Source organism: Ochlerotatus camptorhynchus, unplaced genomic scaffold, assembly GCF_037179485.1.
Source record: "Ochlerotatus camptorhynchus isolate MF236.1 unplaced genomic scaffold, CSIRO-AGI_Acam_v1.1 ptg000418l, whole genome shotgun sequence".
NCBI lineage: Eukaryota > Metazoa > Arthropoda > Insecta > Diptera > Culicidae > Ochlerotatus > Ochlerotatus camptorhynchus.
The window spans coordinates 206,793-231,497 of record NW_027040904.1 but is presented as its reverse complement, the minus strand read 5'-3'; the positions used below and the strand labels follow the sequence as shown (position 1 = coordinate 231,497).

General features: G+C 38.9%; 2 protein-coding genes across 2 annotated transcripts; both read left to right on the top strand.

Annotated features, from left to right (window-relative positions):
• The first annotated feature begins 293 nt into the window (after positions 1-293).
• Positions 294-929, top strand: LOC135711084 (uncharacterized). Its single transcript, XM_065233824.1, has one exon. It carries the CDS (start codon positions 294-296, stop codon positions 927-929), a length of 636 nt encoding a protein of 211 aa, XP_065089896.1.
• A 481-nt stretch (positions 930-1,410) lies between these two features.
• Positions 1,411-3,035, top strand: LOC135711083 (uncharacterized). The gene is made up of 3 exons (XM_065233823.1): positions 1,411-1,477; positions 1,683-1,990; positions 2,535-3,035. Exons 1-3 carry the CDS (start codon positions 1,411-1,413, stop codon positions 3,033-3,035), a joined length of 876 nt encoding a protein of 291 aa, XP_065089895.1.
• Positions 3,036-24,705: the final 21,670 nt, after the last annotated feature.

Sequence of the window (24,705 nt, the reverse complement as noted above, 5' to 3'; positions counted from 1 at the left end):
ATTCTAACACTACCACCAGATAGGGGAAATTTTCCCCTACCTGATAGTGGTGCTAGTACGCGTGGGCGAGCTACCATTTACGCCAAACCGACGATCAAATACATTGTTTACAAAAGTTGATACGTCCCTTCGAAAAAGTAATCGAGAATTTCTTTTAACTCTATCTTTTAATCTCAATAACTTGATACCGATCGGCTTCGCGTGGTAAATATTTCAAGGACATCTGTTTCTTTAAATATACTCACTAAATCGAATTCATAAGTACATCCTAAACGTCCAAAGCCTTGCTAAGAATGGGAGAACCATCATCAACCGGTGAGAGGAAGATATTCCGCAAAATATTAGTAGAAGAATGTACTGCATCGGAAAACGGGTTCGTTATATGCGCGATTGATAGGAGCAATTCGTGCAAGTACCGTCAAACTGCAAATAAATTAGATCCCGGAAACTTTATTCGTCATATTCGGACGGAACACGCCGAGCTAGCGATGGCTCGTGGATTATTTCGCGAAGAAATGGAAGCAATTGCCAAGAAGAGAAAAATTTCCAAAAGGCTCATTGCAATTGATCGACAAATTTTTGTGGAAGCAATGATTAAGCTTATAACTATTCATCACGTTCCTTTACATTGCGTTGATTGGGAAGGGTTCAAACTCCTCCTCGACCCTATCAGTAATTCACTTAATGTTCGTATGAACCGACCTAGCCTCATGCGACACTTGCTTGCTGCAGCTGATAAGATCCGTAACTCTATTAAGAGTCTAGTAAAAGGAAAATTGTTATGCTTGAAAATTGACAGTGCTACGCGCTATGGACGTCACATCCTCGGTGTGAATATTCAATTGTTTGATCCGGAAAAACAAGAAATTTCTATTTACACAATCGGTAATTTTAATGTTATCCTAATTCTAAATAGAATATGTCATTAATTTCTTATTTCAAATTTAAGGTATGATCGAGATAAACGAGCGCCATACAGCGAAATTTCTTGAATCAAAAATTGAAGAGATAATTGCTTCATATGGAATTTTGTTAGACCAAATATTTGCAATTACCTGCGACAACGGGGCAAATATGGTTGCCACTGTAAAACAATTACAGTCATATTTGCAGCTTCAAGATTTAAACTTGACCACAGAAGAGGTCATGGAAGACGATGCGGAAGGTTCCATCGACTGGACTGAAGCTATCGAAACTGAATTTTTGAATAGCATAACGCTTGTCAGATGCGCTGTACATACAATGCAGTTAGCGGTGACAGACGTAATAAAATCCTGTGATGCAGACATACGTCACTGTACTACAGTTGCCAAGAATTGCAGGAAAATTGCATATAAGCCAGTATTCGACTTGCGAAGTCACTCGCTGCCACCTATTTATGCAAAAACTAGGTGGGGAGGAATTTTCGAAATGCTACAACACTTTAACAAGCACGAAGAATTCTACAAAGATCTTGGATCACAGTATCCTGAATTAGGTAACTATAACATAAATATACGATTATTCCTTATTACATCCTAATTATCATTCATTTTCTTTATGGCGAGCTATCTATTATATTATGCATTACTTTAAAATCCTTAAAATCCATTAATATGGCGAACGTTAGGATGTTTTGAAGAATAACTGTTCTAACATGTGTACATATTTATCCAAAACCATTTATTCTTGTCACATTCCAGATCTTGTAAATCAGTGGGATTTTGTTAAAGAATACATCGCAGCATTTGAACCTATTTACATAGCTACTAAAAGTATGCAAGCTATGCACACATCGCTTTGTGACTTCTACTTAACGTGGATCAAGGCAGTGATGCAGGTCGGTAAAATAACCTCAAACAAATTCGCAGAACCTTTAGCCACATCGCTTACCAGGCGGCTAAAACAATTGAAAGACAACATGGTTTTCAAATCTGCACTACTTATCGACCCGCGATTCAATTACCTTAACTCCACAATATTGTGTGCTGATGAGAAGGAAGAAGTTCGGGTAAGTATAGAGGAAACGCACCTATTTTGTTCATGCTCCTAGTTTGGTCATGTTTTGTTGATATTTCTTGTTTTTTACATGTTTGAGATCTTAACTTAAGTTAAAATTGTTGATTCAAATCATATTCATCGGGGTACATATCTAGCGTTCTGAATCATACGGACCTAACTCGGCCGATGATCGATTCTCTTCATCGAATTTCTTTTCGCATTACTGTGATGAATCAATTTTTCAAAATTATTACAACACAATGTAGTGAAAGATTGTATTAGCATGCAAAAGCAACATCAAACACACCAAGAAATCTTAATCCAGACGATTTATTAACAAAAGAAAAAAAAACCGAGGAAGAGAATCGATCATCGCAGTAAGGCCCTTATGATTCTGAACGCTAGATATATATGTCGCCGACAAAACGCACGGAGATTGTGATTTAATTATTTTTCAAAGGTATGGCAAATATAGGAAAATATGACCAAAAGTGCTGCACTTACCATACTCCTACCAATTTTAAACATATTTTTTGATTTGATCGATTTTATAGGCCTTTATCGTCGCTACGTGGGAGCGGATTAAACGGTTGAAAGCATGCGATTCCGAGCAGGCTACACAGTCAACATCAGCCCCAACAACACTTCCTTGTAACGACCTAGATGCTTTCTTGACAAACATGTTTGGTGGATCCCTTCCTGAACAAGGATTGCCACAGAAAACGGAAAACTCGTTTGTGCGACAGCTCAACGCATTGGATTTGGAACCTCACCAGAACCACTCGTTCGATGTATGGAAACATTGGCTTTCCCGGAAGAATACTCATCCTGAGTTGTATGATGTTGCCACGATACTGCTTGCAGTCCCTTCGAATCAAGTTTCCGTCGAACGAGCATTCAGTGCACTTGGATTAGTGTTGTCAGATAAGCGCACGAAACTTTCCGATGACATGCTGGAGAATATTTTGCTTATTAAGCTTAATAAGCAACTGTTCGATAAAATTCTTCCAGGATTGTACAACTGGATGGATGAAGATTTCCAAGATCTTCCATGATCAGTGAGCTTTTATCATATTTTCGATTTGATCAATAACTACAAAGTTTGGAGTCCAAACCCATTTCATTTATCATCGATTTAAAACTTTACTTTAATTCTAATTTTTCACATATTTTTTTCTCCTTATTAATTATTCCATTGTATCGATATCACCTGGTTTTATTAAAAATCTGATTCACACTCCTAAATTCATTTTGATGTACTTATATGCAGAACATGTTGTATCGTATCATAAAAAAATAACACTGAACTAGTACTGATCCATCTAGCTGATAATCTCAAAAATAAGTTTCGCAATAATTTCCGGAATCCATACCATAGGCGAAACAAAGTTTTTCGGTCCATCAGGCCAGATCCTAGAAATTGCTTGTCCGTAGTTGACCGCAAGCACCCGCCTTGGAACTGAGCATGTAGATACACTACGTCGACGCGTTTTTTTTTTGATTCGTCCACGACCTTTCACGTCATTGATCCGTGCAGTCGAACGTACACGTATCCGCACCGCGCTTCCGCACCGACGCTTCCGAGAGAGCAGTCAGACTAGCTATCACCTAGGTCTTATGCAGCATATTACGGCATTTCACACTAATGCAGCAGGTAAGCAAGGCACTTGTTCGCCGGATCATACAACAATTGACCTGTGAAGTCAGCTCCTGAAGAAGTTACCAGTTCAGATTGGCATATTGGCCGCGAAGAATCGAGGATTTAATTTGACGACGTAATTCCTAAAAAAAATACGGTTGTCAAACATTGTCGTACACTTTATTCCTTCTTCATCTGTTGATAGAGATACTTACATTAATGTTTCTGAGCATTCTAGCTCTAGAATTCACGAAATACAACTGTAAATAGTACTTCATACAAGACAATGTCTTTTGACTTTCAAAATAATCTATCCCGTGTGTTTTGACATGAGCTTTTTACGATGGCAAGCGAAAATAAAATAACTTTTTCACTTACGTCTGTTATTCCAATGAGCAGTTCGGAACGTTCATTAGACAGAGATAAAACATAGACATTTGTTCGAGCTTCACGTACGAGCCGAAAATTCATTTATGATTTGACAGCAGTGAACTGCTAGATGAACATGGGGTCGTAGTCATCGGCATACACGAACTATAACACTGACATAAATTGGATGCGCGAACGTCATCAAAAGCGTCAACAGTTTTCAAGACTGGTCATGGCGCTCAAGAATTCTGGGATGGCTATTACGGGTGATTCGGTCAAGACCATTTTGCTGCAGGAAGCGTTCGTCGCGAAGGATAAGTTAAGAGAAAAAACGAAAGTTCCCTCTAGCAAATGGAAACAAAACAAGAATCCGACTCAGTCAAAGGGTCCAAAGGGTCCGAAGTACAGCAAATTTGGCCACATAACGAAGTTTTGTCCGGCAAATCAAGACAACAAGAAAGCCGGTGCGTTTTGTACGGTGCTGTCGATGATTCAAGGTCATGAAACGAATCAGTGGTACCTCGATACCTGTAGCAACCCGGCATATGCCAAGGGATCTGGAGCTCCGCAAGGAAATACGTAAGTCAAATGGAATAGTTTTAGCTGCCAACAAGGAAACGATGAAAATCGAAGCATCTGGAACGGCCATTCTGTATCCTGTGTGCTAGAAGTAGAGCCCCCCTTTCAATCGATAATCGTCAAGCGACGATGAAGCAGTCAACCATCACTTTCAATTGAAAGTCATTCTGTCTTCTCTTCGAGCAGATCCCCGTCAACATAAACAGAACCACTTTCGATCAGTTTTCATGCTGTTTGTTTTGACTTGACTAGTCTTCATTTCTTCTTTCATTCTCAAATGAACTTACTTCTGCATTAAAGCGAAGCTTTTCGATTCAAATTCGTGCAGTTTTTATGACTTTTGTTGATTGTTCACTCGGTTCATTTAAGCGTATGCTCATAGATTGTTGGTTTGTTTACCCATGAATATCGGTATTTTTGAATCGGGCTGACGTCTAGAGATCGAAAATTGATATGCGACGCCATTTTGAAATAAAAGATGTCGGCTTCCAGTTTAAGAAAAAGTGGGAAATGCTGTCAAATACTTATCAATAAACGTATTTTGGGAATCGTAATGATGTCTAGAGGATGAAAATCGATATCCGACGCCATTTTGAAATCGGAGATCGTGGCTTCGAATTTACGAAAAAGTGGAAAAATAGTCAAATACACATCAATATTAGTATTTGTAATCGGTATGAAGTCTACAGAACAAAAATTGGTATGCGACGCCATTTTGAAATCCATGAGGGCGGCTTCCGATTTTAGATTTAGTGGGAAATACTGTCAAATACCCTATATTGAAGGGTATTTTTGGAATCGGGATGGCGTCTAGAGGCAGGAAATCGATATCCGACGCCATTTTCAAATCCAATATGGCGGCTTCCTATTTCAGAAAAAATGGGAAATGCTGATGCCGTCCCATCAATATTTTGGAATCGGGGTGACGTCTGGAGATTGGAAATCAATATCCGACGCCATTTTCATCCATGATGGCGGCTTCCGGTTTGAGAAAAATTGGTAAATTCTATTAAATACCCATACAAACGGTTTTTTTTAGAATCAGGGTGACTTCTATAGGCCGGAAATCGATATTCGACGCCATTATGTAATCCAAGACGGCGGCTTCCGATATGCGGAAAAGTGTCAAATATACAAAAATATGGTTATTTTCAGAATGGGGATGTGACGTAGATGCCGAAAATTGATGTCGCGCCGTCTTTAAATTCAAGATGGCGGCTTTGCTACTGTCAAATACCGATCAATGCGGGTTTTTTGGAATCGGGCTGACATCAAGAAGCCAGAAATCGATGTCCGACACCATCTTGAAATTCAAACACCACCATCTTGAAAGTCCGACACCATCTTGAAGCTTCAAATACCCTATAAATGGCATCGAATATCGATTTTCAGCATCTACGCATCGTCCTCGTTCCAAAAATACCCAGATCTTAGGGTATTTGACACATTTTGTGAAACCCGATGGCCACCATTTTGGATTCCAAAATAACGTCGAATATCGATTTTTGGCATTAACACGTTGTCCCCATTTCAAAAATACTCATATTGTAGGGTATTTGACACTCTCTGAACCTTGATGGCCGCCATATTGAATTCCAAAGTGGTATCTAATATCGATTTTCGCCATCTACGCGGCATCCCCGTTCCGAAAATACCCTACTGTAGGGTATTTTCGGATTCCCAAATTAAGGTCGAATATCGATTTTCGGCACCTTCGCGTCGTCTCCGTTCCGAAAATACCCGTATTGTAGGGTATTTGAGATTTTCCCTGACCCCGGCTCCAGAATGGCCTCGTTAATTTAATTTTCGTTTAATATAAAATAATATATTATTACTACATATAATTGGATGCCATCCCTATCGGCAACCGATATTGTGCGGATACTATCCAGATACTATATTTTGATGCCTGCGTCGTCAGGTCGTGACAAGTCGAATGAGCCCCGAATTGAAGTGAAAGTGGAAAAAAAAAACGAAGAAAGCAGTTTTCGAGTCATTCATTGCGTCAATTGAAACATGTCTTTGCTTCAAATTAAATGAACTGAAGCACTTGACGAACGAAACAAGTGATAATCCAATCATGTCTGAAAAGAGGAATGTTCATCGTGACTCGATAACAAGAAATACGATGACTTACACGAAAATGATATTGCTCGAAATGAAGCGATTTTGTGGAGAGTTCATTTTCTTTTCTTTGTTTCGAAAATGCAGAACCCTGGCCAGAAGCATGAAGATGGAATTCCAGTTCACGACGTGCAGTTCATACCATAGTAGCAACTGTCATGATTGAAAACGATCTGTTCATACCAGCGCAATTGGAAGTGGCTGGTCAAGCGATATTGAGTTCTACCGGTGCATCTCTTGAAACATGGCACAAGCGGATGGGACATCTCAGCTATGGCAGCGTGAAGAAACTAGCCAATGGTGTGGCAAGCGGTATGCAAATCTCTAGTGAATGCCGCAACGATTGTACCGTTTGTCCAATAGGGAAGCAAACACGTATTCCGGATCAAGAGTTGAAGAACTACTTTTTTTTTCCTTTGGTTTGTTTTTTCCGTCGATCTTGTTTTCCGTGCTGAGCACCAATGCTACCGACGTGCCAGGAAGGCAGCTCCCACAACCTGGACCCTACCTATCGATCCATCAACTCATGAACCGGATACCAACGGCTTTACTTCCCATCCGAAGGAAGGCGTGATCAGAGATGTTATGCGTCAGAACATCCCGGCGGCGCCGACTGGGATTGAACCCAGGCCTGCTGGGGTGAGAGTTAATCACGCTTACCACTACACCACCGGCGCCGTTTGAAGAACTACTTGAAGTTATCAACTCGGACGTAGCGGGACCAATGGAAGTTCCATCACCAATGGAAAGTCGGTATTATGTGTCCGGTCGCGTTGGATGTTCGTGAAGACGAAATCTGAAGATGAGGTATTTGATTGTTTCAAAGAATTCCAGGCGTAGGCAGAGCACCAGTGCGGACAGAAGATAAAAATCTTGCGAAGGGATAATGGTAAGGAATACACTAATAACGGATTCCAACGTTATTTGAATCAGGTAGGAATCCGGCACCAAACCACCAATGAGTACACGCCAGAGCAGAATGGGCTCGCGGAACGCGCCAATCGGACGATTGCAGAACGAGCACGCTGCTTGCTGTTTGAAGCAAATCTTCCGAAGTCTTTCTGGGTGGAGGTTTACCTCCGATTCCATTAAAAAATCGAGATCCTGGACACAGAAAAAGGATTCTAAGCATCAAAGTTTGGGATAAAATGGAAATTCTGAGGATAAGATTTATTTTAAGATTTCATGCTTAGAAAATTAAATGATCCTGGATTTAGAAAAAGCTTCACGGTGTTTTATTTAAAATGTTTTATTTAAAATTGAAGGGGGGATTATGGAGAAGATTAGTGAACGTGAGAAGTTTTCAAGTTCCAAAACTAGTAAACACTATTTGAAATACCAAAATTTGAAATTTAAGGTTGCGAACTTGGAATTAGTCAAATGGCTGAGACTTCATTCTTCTAATTCTGGGATCTGGTACTTGGAAAAGTTTCAAAATCTTGGACTTGTAGTTCGCTTGTATGAATTAGCCTTTACAGCAGAGATGCCAGATTTTTTATTCCGAAGTCTTCGAAAAATGTCTGTGAATTTCAGAAATGTTTGTAATTGGGCTGCATAAAATTAGCAGAAGTTTAGCGTGTGAGGGGGTGGTCATTAAAGAGATGTGAAGTTTGAAATGTCAGTAAAAGTCATGTTCGAGCAAAAAAGACCTGCTTTTAACGAATTGAACCTAATTGGAGATGGGAATGCATCCATTTATGCCGTATACGATAAAATCAATTAATAAAAAGATAAATTACGATTACACTACTAATGAGGTCCACTCAGCAACATCTCGATGTACATATGAAATTATTACCAACAATACCTATCTGAATTTCACATAACATTCATGTGATCACATGAGTTCTATATGATAAAACATTTAAATTTCATTTGACACATAAGATTCCTGCAAGGGGTAATCAACTCTTCACATTGTGCCGAAACACATCGTGGCACATTGATTGGCGCGTCATGGCACACGATGACAAGTACGACACAACATATAATATAAAAATGGCATCACTGTGTTGTGTGTTGACATTCTGTCAATCATTGCTAAGGTTTATTTCTTCGTTTACTTCAAAGAAAGGGGAAAGGGATTTTTTTTTGTCAGTGCCATTTTCCAGCGAAATTTTTCCCAATTAAAATAAGAGATTGTATAATTGACGAGGCTCTCTTTGTCCTTATGCCTTCAGGGGGGTGAACCTCTACAGAAAGTCCACACGGCTTTTGAGAGATGTCCATAGTTTCAGGGAAGTCCAAACAAACTAGCCAGCCCCGCAGAATAGGCCAGAATTAACTATAAATAAGTATTAGCTCGATGGCCATAGGATCCGGACCTAGAGTCAATTGTATGGGTAAGGAGCATTGCACGGTGTCAACAACACCCCGGTGCCGAACGATCCTACTATTCTTCAGATGTATCTGCAATCGCAGCTGTTTCTCCCGCAGAACATCCCGGTACGATTAATGGATCACCAATCAGCCATCCGTACAGCTCATTCTATGGACTGACCTCGGATTCGATGACTGTGGAGGTCTCTTTACGCTCTTTCGCAACTGTTCGTATCACCGATGGCAACAGCTACATGATGCTACTAACAGAATTATGAAGGAAACCACACCGTAGGTAACAGAGCCAATCTGAATGACGGTCATAATCAGGGCTCTACAATTTCGAAGCTCTAAAATGAACTCGTGTTTTGTTTCTCTCATACATACGTGTTCGACGCTTCATTTCTATAACGCCTAGCTAGACTATCAGCAAGAAACGAAAATAAAAAAGTAAAGGGTTGTGTCCTAGACACGACCGCAGTATGACGTAGAACCACACAAAATTGTTGTTTTTCATGCATTTTTGACTATTATACTTTATCTTAAAATTTTCAAGTATTTCAATGTTTCGGTTATGGTTGATTCAAAACAATTTACACATTTTCTTTACAAATATCCATGTGAAATTCCACATGATTTTCATTTGACCACACATAAACAGAATCCACTCAGAAGTACACATGAAATTTACACGCAAATGAATAGTATGTGTGGTCACTAGACTGATGCAAAATTTGAAATTTTCGCTCCACAGTGCTCAAACGGTGCCAAATCGGGTCCTGATTAGCCTCCAAAAGAGAAAACTCATTTTATAAGAAACTGACTTGGCACAAACCATTTGAAGTTTACATGGAAATTACTATGGGAAAACAAAACTTTTTGTTCATTGTCTTCTTGCCTTTTTACACATTGTACTGTTAACACATTCTATTGCTATTCTTATGGGAATTTTTATCAGCTACAACTTTGCAGAAGATCATTTTTCATCCAAACGTCAAATTAAATAGTTATTAATTTTTTAAGAGATTGATAATCTTATGGCAAGATTAAGCAACTGTATTGTGGGCAACACTGTATTCTGCAGTGTGACATAGTAGCCATGATTTTTGTCCTCTATTCTACGCGCCATAAACACCAATGTTGCCTGCTGAACAGTTGATTGAGCATAATCATAAGACATCAGGGACTTGAATCATTAATAATTTTTGTTCCTTACGTTTGATCGAAAAGTGGTTTTCAACAAGTTCAGCTATCATTTTCTAAAGTAGAGTGAACTGGTGAATTTTGAGATAGATATAAACTGAAATTATGGTTTCTCCATAGTAATTCCCATATAAACTTCAAATGGTTTGTGCCAAGTCAGTTTCTCACTAAATGAGTTCAAATTTTGGGAGGCTTATCAGGGCCCAATTTGGAACCATTTGAGCACTGTGGAGCGAAAATTTCAAATTTTGCATCAGTCTAGTGGTCACGCATGGTTTTTAAATGTACATATTTTAAGTAGGGGAATTTACGTATTCTCGGCAACCTAAGCAGCGACCTTCTTTCTGTAGCCTTTTTCTCTGAGGAACGCACACATATGCAGTATTGGTTTGTTTACAATCTTTTGCTGCCAGCTGCTCTAACAATTTCAGTCGAAAGAATTGTCAAAAACTGTTTTGAAACGCTTTTAAAAAGCTCCAATCTTCTCTAGTGAGAGCGAGTATTGTCGGCAACCGTTCCATTTGAACTGCATGTAAATCTGCTGTTCTATTATCGGCAACTCGAAATCAGCTACAATTTGTAGTGTGTGTGTTTCATTTCAAGAAAACCTTGCTAGATTGCTTTTTCCCAGTGGTAAAAATATAGTCAAATTGAAGCTGAAAGCATAAAGAATCGTTTGCATGCATTCAGCGAAGTGTTTTCGTAAGAAAATCCAGTGAAAATAGTGTTTCAATTTGGGTTGCCGAAAATAGTCTTGCAAGCCGAAGGCGTCATTTCCCCTATGTGGCTGACACATAGATATTGTTTTGTTAGGAGCGGTATTTGAGGGGTGGGGGGGGGGGGTTAGGAAAGGTTGTTGAGGGGTGGGGAGGGGGTTGGTTAGGAAAGGTTGTTGATGAGTGGGGGAGGGGTTAGGAAAGGTTGTTGATGAGTGGTGGTGGGGGGTTAGGAGAGGTCGTTGAGGGAGGGGAGAGATTGTTGTGAAGGGGGGAGGGGAAGAGATTGTTGTGAAGGGGGGAGAGGGAGAGATTGTTGTGAAGGGGGAGGGGGAGAGGTTGTTGTGAAAGGGGGAGGGGGTTTCATCATTATTGTGGTCACGCCGTGATCCACCTTAAGTCGCTGATTTGGTCCTGCTTACTGCAGGACCAAGCGCCACGCCGTCCGAAGCGACAATGAGCAAAAGCATGACAGCAGCGCTGTTTTATATCTTTTCAGGTTCAGAACCTGATAGGATTTCCCGCAGTTTTTTATGAATGGGGCGGAGCAGAAAGTTTCTTTTGTGCAGAATATGTAAAATAGGATGGACTTTGGATGTTAATATAATTGCATATATAGAGGCACCAGATATGTTTTACCGTCAGTTGTGTGTAATTCACCAACTGAATGTCATCAAACATGTCTTCAATGCAATTTTTTGTTCAAATTTGGTAAAACTTGGTTTTACTAATGATTGTGGTATGTTTAAAATTTATTTCCCGGAAAAAGGGATCATTAAAGTCTGTCTCGTTTTCGGGTTATTGATGAGGGGGGTTTTAGAAGTGGTATTTGAGGGGGGGTGGGTAGGAGAGGTATTTGAGGGGGGGTGGGTAGGAGAGGTATTTGAGGGGGGGTGGTTTAGGAGAGGTATTTGAGGGGGGGGGGTAGGAGAGGTATTTGGGGGGGGGGGGGTTTAGGAGAGGTATTTGAGGGGGGGTAGGAGGGGTTTGATGGTGGGGAGAGGGGTAGGAGAGGTTTCATGGTGGGGGGGGGGTAGGAGAGGTTTCACGGTGGGGAGGGGGGGTAGGAGAGGTTTGATGGTGGGGGAGGGTAAGAGAGGTTGTTGAGGGGGGGGCCGAGAGATTGTTGTGAAGGGCGTGTGTGCTTTTCCTCATTGTGGTCACGCCGTGATCCACCTTAAGCTGCTGATTTGGTCCTGCTTACTGCAGGACCTAGCGCCACGCCGTCCGAAGCGTTAATGAGCAGTGGCATGAGACCAGCGCTGATTTATATCTTTTCAGATTCAAGCAGAATGATGTGCAACCAAGTGGTATTCGTTTATGATGACTGGGTTTGCGAAAAAGGCTTATTTCATGAAAACAGTGATAAAATTATCATTTGTACATTTTCAAAAGTTTAATTACAGAAAAATTGGAAAAATATTTATTTCAACAGGTTCGTAATGTAATATCCTATCGATTGGCGTATTTGGATTTTAATTTCATCTATAAATGACAAAGTTACAAGCGTTCAAAACCTAACACTCCTTCACCACACATATTTTTTGACTTGCACCCCAGTATAGTCGACAAAGACGTAGTTCTACGTCAAAAGCAGGACGCTTAGAATGAAAGGCTGGCTGTGGAACTTCTCGTCGTTGCTTTGCTCATCGCTTTCAATGTAACTAACGTCGATTTTCTAGTTAAACGAACCTCATTAAGGCTTTCAATCCCCTTTCACGAACACTCTATCACCGCTCTTTCAATTTGTTTAAAATGCGTTATGTCCCGTTTTCGATCATTTTTTTTAGATAAATATATGGATGGAAGATAAATTAAAAATATGACGTGTAATCTTCCAGTCTTTGACGTGAGAAATGCTTTAAATGTGTTATTTCATTTTCCGTCATATACGTCATGAAACCTCTGTTGATGTGTTTCATGAAAGAGAAAACTATCAAAGTCGAGCGCTCTTTCGCTCATCCGTTTCGACGAAGCTTGAAAGGAAGACCAATGGAGCGACGGGAGAAAGAGAGACAAGCGATTGAACATTTGTTTGTGCACGCCGACTGAGGTTCTAGAATGCTGCGAAGCTGTTCGACTTTAACAGAAAAAGAAAGCCAGCAGTCTCTTCGTCGCATCGATTTGGTCGATTGAAGCTGATATTGTGACGCCCTGGTCATAATGAAAGAATGTCGCACGGTAGAGAACTGTCTTCTCTAGGATGGACAGCTTCTGCCATCAGTCACCCTTACCCTTCTCGCGGAGGGGCTAATCTTCGAGTGCCACTTCCTTGAAGCGGATGACCGGCAACTATCACGCCTTTATTCCGTCCTTGACTTGAAAATGTAAAGACACAATCTCAAAAGTCATAAGTGCAGGGTTGCCAAACTCATGGGTTACTGAGACTGATAGCTTGATTGCCACACTTCGGCACGTTCAGCAAAACGCTTGACCTAGCTTTCGGCACAGATAAAGTATTCGGCACAAATTGGGAGGTGCAGAGTTGAATCCCCTTTGGATTCCTGTGATTTTGTGGTGCAATTCCCAATTATGATATCACATGAAAGTTATGTGAAACTCTAATGAATATTTTCCATTGGATATGTGATTTATTCTTTGAGTGTTGTTGAGTGTTAGAATGAGTAAAGTTTTCGTCGATTTTTGTCATATTCGAAAAGATTTATGAGGCTCGGAATATTTTTATTCTGTCTACAAGTAAGCTACGTTTTCTAGAGTTTGAGTAATTTAAACTTAAATTTGAGTCGATTTTATATGCCATGTAGTGTGGACATCGGCTAGTTACTAAGTACTGGTCTATTTACAGGCCAGCAGCGGGGGAATGAGCACATCTTAGTGAGAGCTTCAACTTTCCACCACCTAAATATGGAGAAATCGACAATCAAAAGAGATATTTTTAAGCTTATTAATACGATTCTAAGCGCTTCGTGCTCAAAAAGTGTTGATCAGGATCAGGGTTGCTGAAACGATTCAGATAGCAAAGAATATCGAAATAAAGATCATCGAGAAATGGAGAATACTGTTCAACGAAGCCAAGTAAAATGAATTGGCGCTAAACATTAACCTGTAACGAAAAAAAAATTCTGTGAAAATATAAAAGTCTTTATATTCACAGACATGTCTGTAAATCTGGCATCTCTGCTTTACACTGACTCTGGATGATTTGGAATAAACTACATTACCTGGCTGGTAGCGAGTCACTTTCTAGTTACTTGGTCACTTTTTTCAAGCCAGTCTCTAAAAATTCTCTTTTTTAAGGCCAAGTCACTAAAGTCACTTTTTCTTGTAATAAGTCCCATTTTTAAACTTTTTTATCGTGAATTTATTTCAAGATTGATCATTCTTCTGAATAGGCCTAGATTTTGTACTATTTTTTAACAATTCAAAGATGACGAGATTTTTTTTTACCGTAAATCGTTCTTCTCTATCTACAAGGTGTCCACTCATTTGGCTAAATAAAGTTTCCTGTGTTTTCCAGGTTTTTCCATAACTTTGGCGGATAATTTCCATGTTTATAATAAGAATGCTATTAATGAAATGCGTTAAAAATATGTTTTTAACGCAATCGTTTTTAAGACATGACAATCAGTTTTAAAGAAACAGCTTTACTACCAAATCCATTAAATGTTGAAGTCTGTTAAATGTTAAGTCATACAGTAAGTCTAAAGACCGAAAATTAGGAAACTTTAATGAAGTTCTATTGATCTCAGAAAAGCTAGATCTAGAGATCTTTGAGGAATTCCAGAAATCTTAAGGGTAAGTCCCCGAAACTTTAGCCCAGACGATTGAATTGGTTTAAAAATCTATAAGCGTTAGTTTAGACAGATCAGTCAGGATAGTTCCATGATGTGCTGAATTAAAATCGAGAACCCATAAGATGTTCCGAAAGATTCAGTACAGAGACATTTAAAAAATTTACGAATACTTCAGAAATATTTCAGGAACTTCACAGAAATCCAGTGAATTCCACGAAGTTTAAAGGTGTTTACGAGAATTCAATTTATTTTAAAGTAGAACAAAGATCTTCATTATAGTTGAGAGTTTTAGGGAAGCTCCGAGAACATCAAAACAGATCACAGAATTAAAGGGCAGTTCTAAACAATTCAAGGAAATTGTAGAAGCCGGAATTTCCGGAAACTTCGGTTTGCTCAGAGAAAATTTCTGGAACGCAATAAAAATTATATGAATATGTGAGAGTATTTCAAGGAAATTTCAAAATCTAAAAAAAAAACTAAAATTTAGCTAAGTTGAGTAGAGAACATCAACGAAGTACCATCAATAAAAAAGGCGAGAGAGAACTTTTAGCAAGCACCGATATTTTCAAGAACTTCCAGAGAACTTCTAAAAATTGAAACATTTTTAGATTGTTTCATTATATTCAGTGAAGTTCTGAGTAGTTCCAGGACGATCAGAAAACATCAGAAAAATCACATTAACGTAAGGAAATTTGCAGCGACTTAGAAGGAGTTCCTTAGAATTATGGGATATTCCGAGAATTCTATGATTGATCCGAAAACTTTAGAAGCTCCAGGGAATTATAAATAAATATCAGAAAATTTACCCGAACATTTGATCAATTTAGAGAAATTAAGGTAAAGCATAGAAAACTTCTGGGATGTCCAGGTTTTCCAGGGAAAATTTGTGATTTAAGACAAAGTTCCGTGAGCGTTAACAAACTTTATAAAACTTAAGGAAAATTATAGAATTAAAAGGCAATTGAATCAATTCCAGTAAAATGGTGGGTTCTTTTAAAAAAATACTAAGATATTCAGGGTAGTCTACAGAATTTTACGGAAATCAAGAAATATTTGGGATGTTTTAAAAACATCAGAAAACTCTAGACTATTGAAGAAGTTATGAATTAGTTTTGATAATTTAACTATATTAATTATATCGCTGCGGAAGCTTAAAGAAGCTCCTGAAATTTCAGCATAACTTCAAAAACTACACAGAAGTACAGAGATCTACAGAAACATTTCGAGAACTTCATAAAAGTCTATGGAACTTAAAGGAAGATCCAAAAATTTCAGGAACATTTATGGACATTTCGGGAGCATCTTAAAAAAGCTCCAAAAACAAAGGGAATTTCAGTGGAGTTCAGTTCCATTAGTTTAACTAAATTAGCGGGAAATTTTAAGAAGTCCCCAGATTTTCAGAGTACTTTAGAGATGTTAAGAAAATTATTGAGGTTTTCACATATGTAAGTCCTGAAGTTCACGCAAGCTTAACCATTTTTAGAACAGTTCAATTAAATTATCGGTAGTACAACAATCTTCATGAGAACTGCAAATATCTGTGTTTGCTGTTTCGAGAACATCGAGAAAAATGTTGATCTCGCTAATAAAGCTCTAAACAAAAAAAAAAAAAAAAAAACTTCAAGGAAGAACAGATATCCTCAGAGCAGAGATATTCCAGAGCAGGAAAATTACATATATTTTAAAAAAAGGTTTCGAGAAATTCAGTGAATTTTTAACACTGTAGAGAAGATTCATGCGAGCATCAAGAAGTATTGCGAGCATCAGGGTAGTTTCTCTAACTACAATAGAACTTCAAGGCAATTTAATTAACTTCAGGAATATTTTCGGAACTTTCAAATAGTTTTGAAGACCTCAGAATAGTCAATTCCATATTCAACGGAGATTTCTCATTAAAAATCGCTTGGAGTTTACTATCTTAGGCTTAGGCTTCACATGAAGTCTATAATTCCTCAGAACTACCATGAAAGCAGATTGCAGTTGATGTTTTTCTCATAGATTTTTTTGCTAAACTCCCGTGGAATGAGGTCCTTAGAAATTATAATAAAATTCCATGAACCTTAAAACTGTGCAAGGAATTTGACTCCAGATTCATGAATATTGCATGAAGTATTATCACTTTTCAGTTCAGAATTTATAAAATTTGTGCGAAATATGCATATTCTAGAACCAAAAAAATCATTTGAAGTCTCTGAATTTTAAAAATGTATTTGTTACTGAGGATCCTGGATCTATAAAGTGCAATGAACATAACTAGGAATATTAAATCTTTTTATTTTACAATGCATTCTTAGCAAGAAAATTATAAAATTTCCTGAATAATGATAAGATTCCCTGAGACTTCCAGTTATATTAAGGAAAAATAAAATTTCCTGATAATTCTCGGGTTTTCATGTTTTCCAGGTAGTAGAAGCTTGGAAGTTTAGTCATAAACTTTCTATTGAATCGTTTGCTCTAAATATTCCTATCATGTTTATGAGAATCTAACTGATTAAGTCTAAAACATCAAACATTTATTTGGTATGCCATCAGAACGACTAATTTTCTTCCCTTAGGTCACTTCAAGTCATTTTTTACAACTATAAGTAATTATTTGGTCACTTATTTCTTCAACATGGTCACTAAAATCACTATTTTGACAGCATTGATCGCTACCAACCCTGCTATTACCATTCAAAAAAGGTGGTACGTTATTTATTTCTTTTTTAAATCAGTCGCTGCAATCCTATAGACTTTGTGTTGTAGTGGAAATCAACTCAGTACATGGAATTAGAAAGTTAATGAAAAAACAAATAATCGATTTTAGCACTGATGATGGTCTCCTAAAACGACTGAAACGCAATCATCAGATAGAAGTAAATGTGAATTTGTTGGGTCTAAATCAAACAATCATTTCTGAGACCAATCTCAGACGATGCCCTGAATAAATCACTAAACACTTAGAAATACGTAATCTTACACGTGACGGAATCCATCTTTGACATAAAGGATGAGACGGATGAGTCTGAAAAGTTCGAAAGTACGTTTGATTGAGCTGAATTTCGCGTACGTCTATTATGACTCAATTTTATGTCAAAATTGACGCTCGTATATGTCAGTTTCAGAGCACCTAAATTTACATCAATTTTTCTAAATATGTAGTTTAGTAGGTTTGAAAGTAAGCACATACAATAAATCCACTTTGAGTGGAGAACAGCTGATAAATGGTGGACATACTGTAATACATTTGGAAAAAAATAATTAAAAATCCTTTGAACTCAGAAGATCTACTTTGATTCCATAAGTACTTAAATCGGAATGAATCTAATAATCAAAGGTCAAATCTATCGCTTAAAACCCACAACAAAAACATCCACAAACAATTAAAAAAGCACCATCTTGGACGTTGAGGGAAAACGGAAAAACCGCGTCACCATCAAGTTTTTATTTTTTGAATCGATTCAATCCTTTTAATATCGTTCGGAAGGAAGGGTCATGTCATTTTTTAAAAACCACCGAGACCGTCCGTGAAGATGATGGCGATGATGATGATGATGATGATGGGCGGTAGACTGAAAGAAGCTTTCCCGGTTATTATCTCCCGGTTTCATTTGCTCCTTTGCGGGGTTATCAAAATATTAAAAATCCCTCTTACTCGAGGAGGGATGAAAATAATCCTTAAGACGCTGAGCAAGATAAACCCAAGCACAGCTACAACCCCGGGAGGTGTGAAGGAAATAATGGCAAATTATTATCATTTATATGCTAATCTAATATCATTATGCCGTCTTTAGGGGCAGCCATTAAAAAAATCCCTTCGTTCGCGTTAAGTTGACGTTTATCGAATTTTGACCGTCGCTTGTCGCGTTCTTTAGCGTGGGATAACCCTTTCGCTTGAATTTCCCAACACTTCGAAAGGATCGTCTCCAAAGCTTCATAATTCAATCACTATCGCAAATCGCTATCTATCGAACGCGTTTCAACAAACCATTCCACAGCCACGCCAAGTACACCTGAGCCAGTAACGACAAATCATCTCCCAAACCCCATCGCGACGATTCAATCCGGTCAACATCGGCTGGACGAGAACAGATAGGGATTCACATCCTCCAGGGGAAAAAAAACAACCCCGTTGATGATGACCATCGGTATATCATTTCGAACGCGCCTCGGCAACAACCGACAAGGACGAGCGCGATATTTGCCACAGACGCTTGGCAGTAGATCCGGAAGCATCTTCCGCTTCACTGTTGTTTACAGCTTTTACATTGTCGCGTATCTCGCTCCGACCAACGACGCCGATGAGACCAAACTCTCCCAAAAGCCTGGAAGAGATTTTCCTTTTTATCTCGGAACCGAATCAGTGATCCCATATAGGTACACATACCAACCGGTGTTACTATGCTGCCAGAAATGGGTTTTTCGGAGGAATAACCCGCCATCGGATGAGTAACGAAGTTGTTTACGTTTTCACGAATAGATCCTTTTCCTCCACCAAGGGGCGCTTCCCGAGCCGGAATCATCGCAAGGCCAGGGATTTTCGGATAAAGATAGCACGCCAAGTGGTGTCTGCGTCTGCACGATTCTAGATATGGATGGCATGATATAGTGGCCCTATTTTTTGGTGGTGATGCGATGGGGCTGTTGTTGGATTGAGGGGCAGGTATGCAGAAGCGTTAATGCCAGTTCAATGCCAGTAGCTCGGAATTGGAAGGTGTTTTTCGGTTAGGTACACACAAAATAAACGGCATGAACATCAAATGTAAGGGTGGATTTATTGCATCCTCGGAATATGATTCTGGCAACAAATGTAATGGCAGTGTACGTACCACCTAGCTTTTCTATTATCAAGCCGCAGTGCATTTGAAGAAACAAATTATGCTCGAAAATTTAAGTGACAAAAAAAAGCTTCCGGTTTTGAATAAAAGTTCTTCGATTTGTGTTAATTTTCAAGTGTCCAATGTTTTCAATGTTTTAAAAGTTTGCATTTTTAGTTAGCTTTTAAAAGGTAATCTTATAAAAATTGTAAATAGACAATTTGAGATATTAAAGTTTTATACACTGTTTTAGGAATTTTACTAAAAATTACAACAACAGACTTTATTTTTCTAAATTGATTCATGAGTGTTTTAGTAGAATAATTGTAATTGTATAGCAATCAGCCTATAACAAACACTTATGCAAATCGGAAAAGGTCGAGTCAAATCGATTCGTCGTTTTGGCGTGGAACTGCCTGTAGTGGATTTGCATTTGAAAAACTGTATTTTATATAAATATAAAGAGAGAGAGAGGAGGATTAGTAATTTCCATTTAATTCAACTACCTTAATTGCTTATCCTTGACAGATACGCGTATTTTGTCTACAATGTGCAGACTTCTTCAGTGTCTTGTACTAATACTCGACTGAAGAAAAACGTTGCATTTTACCAAATATATATTAATCCAGGTACATTTTCACTTAGAATCTAGGTAAACTTAAATCTAATTTCCTGTAGGAGCAGATCACATAACATATGTGGAACTTCATTCAAATAGCTGACTCAAATTTGACTCCTTTTTTGTGTTGCCTCAGTGGTATAACTGGTATAGTTGGACATCAACAGACTGATGTTTGCTTATGGGATTTTATCATAGGAGTAAGGAGTTCCAGAGTGACCAAAATGACGAATTGTCAATAGTTAAGATAAGGCACAATGAGATGTAAACAATTGAGGCCCAGATAATTTGTTGTCTGTTTTGTTCCTCCGCTGTTTAAATGCTTGACGGAGTTTAACGTGTGGGCGTTCTTTATTCGACTAGCTCGACAAGGGGCTTTTCAAAGGATTTATTAACTAGTATTTTAAAGTCAGCCAGAAGCCAATCAAGAGCGTTGTTATCCAGTATTGCTTATTAACAGATGTACTATTTCTTCGTCTCTTCGATCTAATTGCATTAACTACCATTTGGTCTGTGGTATGTTGAAATATTGTAAGCTGTGTATTTTGTGAGTTAACTAATGATCACATGAAGAAATATCCTGTTGATGCATATTAACGTTTACATAAAAAAGGCATTTTTTTTCTAAAAAAAAAGTTGGAGGGTGGTGTACAAGACACGACCGCATTGTTGACGTAGGACTACGAAATTTTTGTTCGATTTTCTAGTTTGTTGTGTCGGATATTATTTTAGAATTAAGTGAATCTCATGACACAACTCTTTTGTAGAAAGTTGTGGTGGCCCTGAACTGTGATGGTTTCTTTATGGCAAGCATTTCTATCATCACTAGACCTCATGTTTATTCGCGTTTATACTTATCACTTGCGTAGGACATCACTTTGGCACGGCATTTGTGACCAGCATACCTTCCGGTAGCATGAAATAGGTCAAAATTTGCCCAAATCTGCCAATAAATTTGTTTGTTTTGCATTTGCTTATAACAAAATACTGAACTTTTCGGGAACATTCACGCCAAAGAACTCAAAAACAGACTTTTTGTTACATGCCTCATGCATGTAACAAATGAAATTTTGATTGCCTTTCTTTTTGAACACGCCGGTAAAGTACACAAACTCCTCCCATCATGAGTAGTTTGCTATCAAGTGGCGACACTGGCTCCTCTCCTTTTGTACTCTCTGTATTTTAAGTCTATACTCTCTGTACTCTGTATTATTTAACGGTTCGGACGATTTCGAAGATGTCACGCAGCAGGAGAATGCATACGATGGGGGTTTCTCAGTTTATGAAAGTGAAACGGAATTAATTTAACCCACCGATAAGACTACAAATAGAACATAATTTATTTCCCTAAAAAAATATTTGATTTTTGTATCATTTTGATGTATTTAGTGACAAATTGAATGGGTGCGTCCCTGTCGCTTCAGAGTGTAGACGACATCCATGACCGTGACGGTTTTGCGCAAATCCAAGGAAAAAAAAGGAGAGCATTTTGTGTGGTCGTTGGGGCGTGTGGTTCTGAATTGGCAGCAAAATGTTCCGCAATTGCATTCTCCGTATTCGTACACGCCCGAGGATCGAAGGCGAATGTCACTTCGACTTGTTTCATCTAGGAACCATTCACTGATGACTGTGTTGGGGAAGCATCATATGCATGTACGTAATTGGTGGATTTGATAGTTATTTCGACGCTTTTGGACAATGCTTGAAATTTACCACTTTTTCAATAGTTTCAATTTAAAAATCAACAGTCAAGAGCATTTTTATCGATACGTGGAAATGTTTTTGATCCATTGGTGATATATATATTCTTTTTAGAAATTGGACGAGGGGCAGCTATGTTATTAACGTTCAAAATCTTTCATAATTTCATTTGTCGGTTTTCATAAAGTGTACCCCCATCTTCCCGAAAGACGTAGTCCTACGTCAAAAATCTATAAACAAAATAACTTTCAATAGAACCAAACGATTATTTCCGTTTGTAATAGTGCTTAACTTTGATACACCTAGCTGTGAGTCCCACTCTATGACCGTAAGTTGAAAAAAAGTTTGTTGCCCTTTACCGTTTCGATCAACCAAGATCAACCTTACCACGGTTTTTGTTACAAAATAATTGTGTTGGGATTTGAGAAGAAACACGATGATTGCCTGGATTGTGGTCTCCTTGTATCCGTTGGGTCTCGCTGTTTCGAAGATGAACTGTAATTCCTTAACCTTTCCTGTATCGCTGAGTGGAAGAGTCTGCATCCGATGAATCATGTCGTGGAAGGCGGCCATTCGTATTCAAGCAAAGAAAATGATGACGATTCCCTGATGACTAGAAGATCGAGAAGTGCTAGTTTCCCGTCTTTTTCTACCTCGTGAGTGAAATTTGTGGAAAGGCTTCCCGTTTAACTACGCTGAAGATATCGTCAACAAACCTCCACCAACGATTTGGTAATAGTCCTTTCTCCTTCAGGATTGTCTCCAAGTTGGCAATGAAAAGTTCACACAGGAAGGGGGATAGGGGGCTTCCGATTGGGGCTCCTTTTGTCTGCTTGTAGAAGTTACCTCGGAAAGAGAAGTACACTCTTCCCTCGAAGAGCGCGAGAAATATGTACCGAATTCGCGTAAATGGAGTACACGTAGCATATGGGATTTGACCTAATAGGGACCAACATGGAATATCTCGCGATCCTGGACATATAGAAGGTTGCTGTCTTCGACAAAGTTGTTCAGTGAATTAATACCTAAAGGTTGGTTGACAGAAGTTTGGAATTTTCTCACTACGCAGCACTAGTGTGCATGAATTATTGGTGCACTTCTTTTGTGATATCTTGAAATCCTTGTCATCTAAGAGGTTTTTTTCTTCGGCGAAGTTGTTCAGTGAATTAAGACTTTTTCTTTGGTGGATAGCAGTTCAGAATTTTCTCACTACGCGACGCCAGTTTGAATGAATTAGTGATTTCTTTGGTTTTATTATTTCTTGACATCCTTGCCATCTAGAACGTTGCTTTCTTCGGCGAAGTTGTTCAATAGATCAAGACCCAATGTTTGGTGTACAGAAGTTCGGAATTTTCTCACTACGCGGTGCTAGTGTGCATGTATTTGTAATTTCCTTGTTTATGTGATATCTTGAAATCTTCGCTATGAAGGAAGTTGTTGTCTTCGGCAAAGTTGTTCAGTGAATCAAGACCTTATGGTTGGTGGACAGAAGTTTGAAGTTCCCTCACTACACGGCGCTAGTGTACATGTAATAGTGATTTCCTTGTTTTTGTCGATATCTTAAAATCCTTTCCATTTAGGAGATCGCTGCTTTCGGCAAAGTTGTTCAGTGGTTAAGAGATGAAGTAGCCTATGGCTAAAAATCTATCAAATAAAGAATTAAAAAAAAAAGTTGTTCAGTGGTTGACCTAATCGTTGATGGACAGAATTTCGGTATTTTCTCACAACGTGGCGCTAGTGTAAATGTATTGGTGATTTCCTATTTCACGTGAAATTTTGAAATCCTTGCCATCTAGGAAGTTGCTGTTTTAGGCAAAGTTGTTCAGTGGATTGAGTCCTAATGGTTGTTGAACAGAAGTTTGAAATTTTCTCACTACGCAGTGCTAGTGTACTTGAATTTGTGATTTCCTTGCTTGTGTCATATCTTGAAATCCTTGCCAAAGAAAGTTGAAGTCTTCGGCAAAGTTTTTCAGTGGACCAAAACCTTATCGTTGATGGATAGAAGTTACATGCACACTAGCGCCGCGTAGTGAGAATATTCCGAACTTCTGTCTACCAACCATTAGGTCGTGATCTTTTGAACAACTTTGCCCAAGACAGCAACTTCTTAGATGGCAAGGATTTCAAGATATGACATAAACAAGGAAATCTTAATACATGCACACTAGCACCGCGTAGTGAGAAAATTCCAAACTTTTGTTCACCAACCATTAGTTCTTGATCTACTGGACAACTTTGCCGAAGACAGTAACCTTCTATATGTCCAGGATCGCGAGATATTCCATGTTGGTACCTATTATGTCAAATCCCATATGCTACGTGTACTATATTAAGGCGACTCACTCGCGTAAACGGAATCATTCGAGACCAACGTAAATGGAATTCGAGTAGACCGAGTTCGCATTCTTCGGGGGGAGAGTGTAGTTCTCTTCCATACAAAGGCGGGTCAGCTTAAGGTACGTCCGATCCTTGTTTCTCCATGCTGCATCCTCTCGTTGTGTTAATAGCCAGTCCTCCAAATGGTTGATCGCTTCCTTGACCGGTACGCTGGAAAAAGAGCTGTGACGTCGAAAGATACCATCATCTCGTCCTCGTTGATGTCTCCTGAAGACTGTAGTTGCTGGGCGATCACCTGGGTGTTACTAACTGGTTTACCTTGGAAATGATTCGGCATACTCTGGAGGTCTGTGACTAGACTGACTGCGCTAGTTTGTGGGTGGAGGAACCAACTGCAGACACGATCTCTCGCATTTCATTCCCCGGTTTGTGGACTTTGGGGAGACCTTTGATCCTCTTTGATCGCTGTCTCTACGTCAATGATGATCTGCTCCACGTCGGGCTTGGTTGTAACCGCGTATCCCAGCCCCTTGTTGAGGTGTGTCAATTGTTTTTCCATGAATGCGAC

Coding starts and splice junctions, on each gene's coding strand:
- LOC135711083 (XM_065233823.1), top strand. CDS start 1,411: ATGCTACAACACTTTAACAAGCACGAAGAATTCTACAAAGATCTTGGA. Junction 1,478..1,682: donor ATCACAGTATCCTGAATTAG/GTAACTATAACA, acceptor GTCACATTCCAG/ATCTTGTAAATCAGTGGGAT. Junction 1,991..2,534: donor ATGAGAAGGAAGAAGTTCGG/GTAAGTATAGAG, acceptor TCGATTTTATAG/GCCTTTATCGTCGCTACGTG.
- LOC135711084 (XM_065233824.1), top strand. CDS start 294: ATGGGAGAACCATCATCAACCGGTGAGAGGAAGATATTCCGCAAAATA.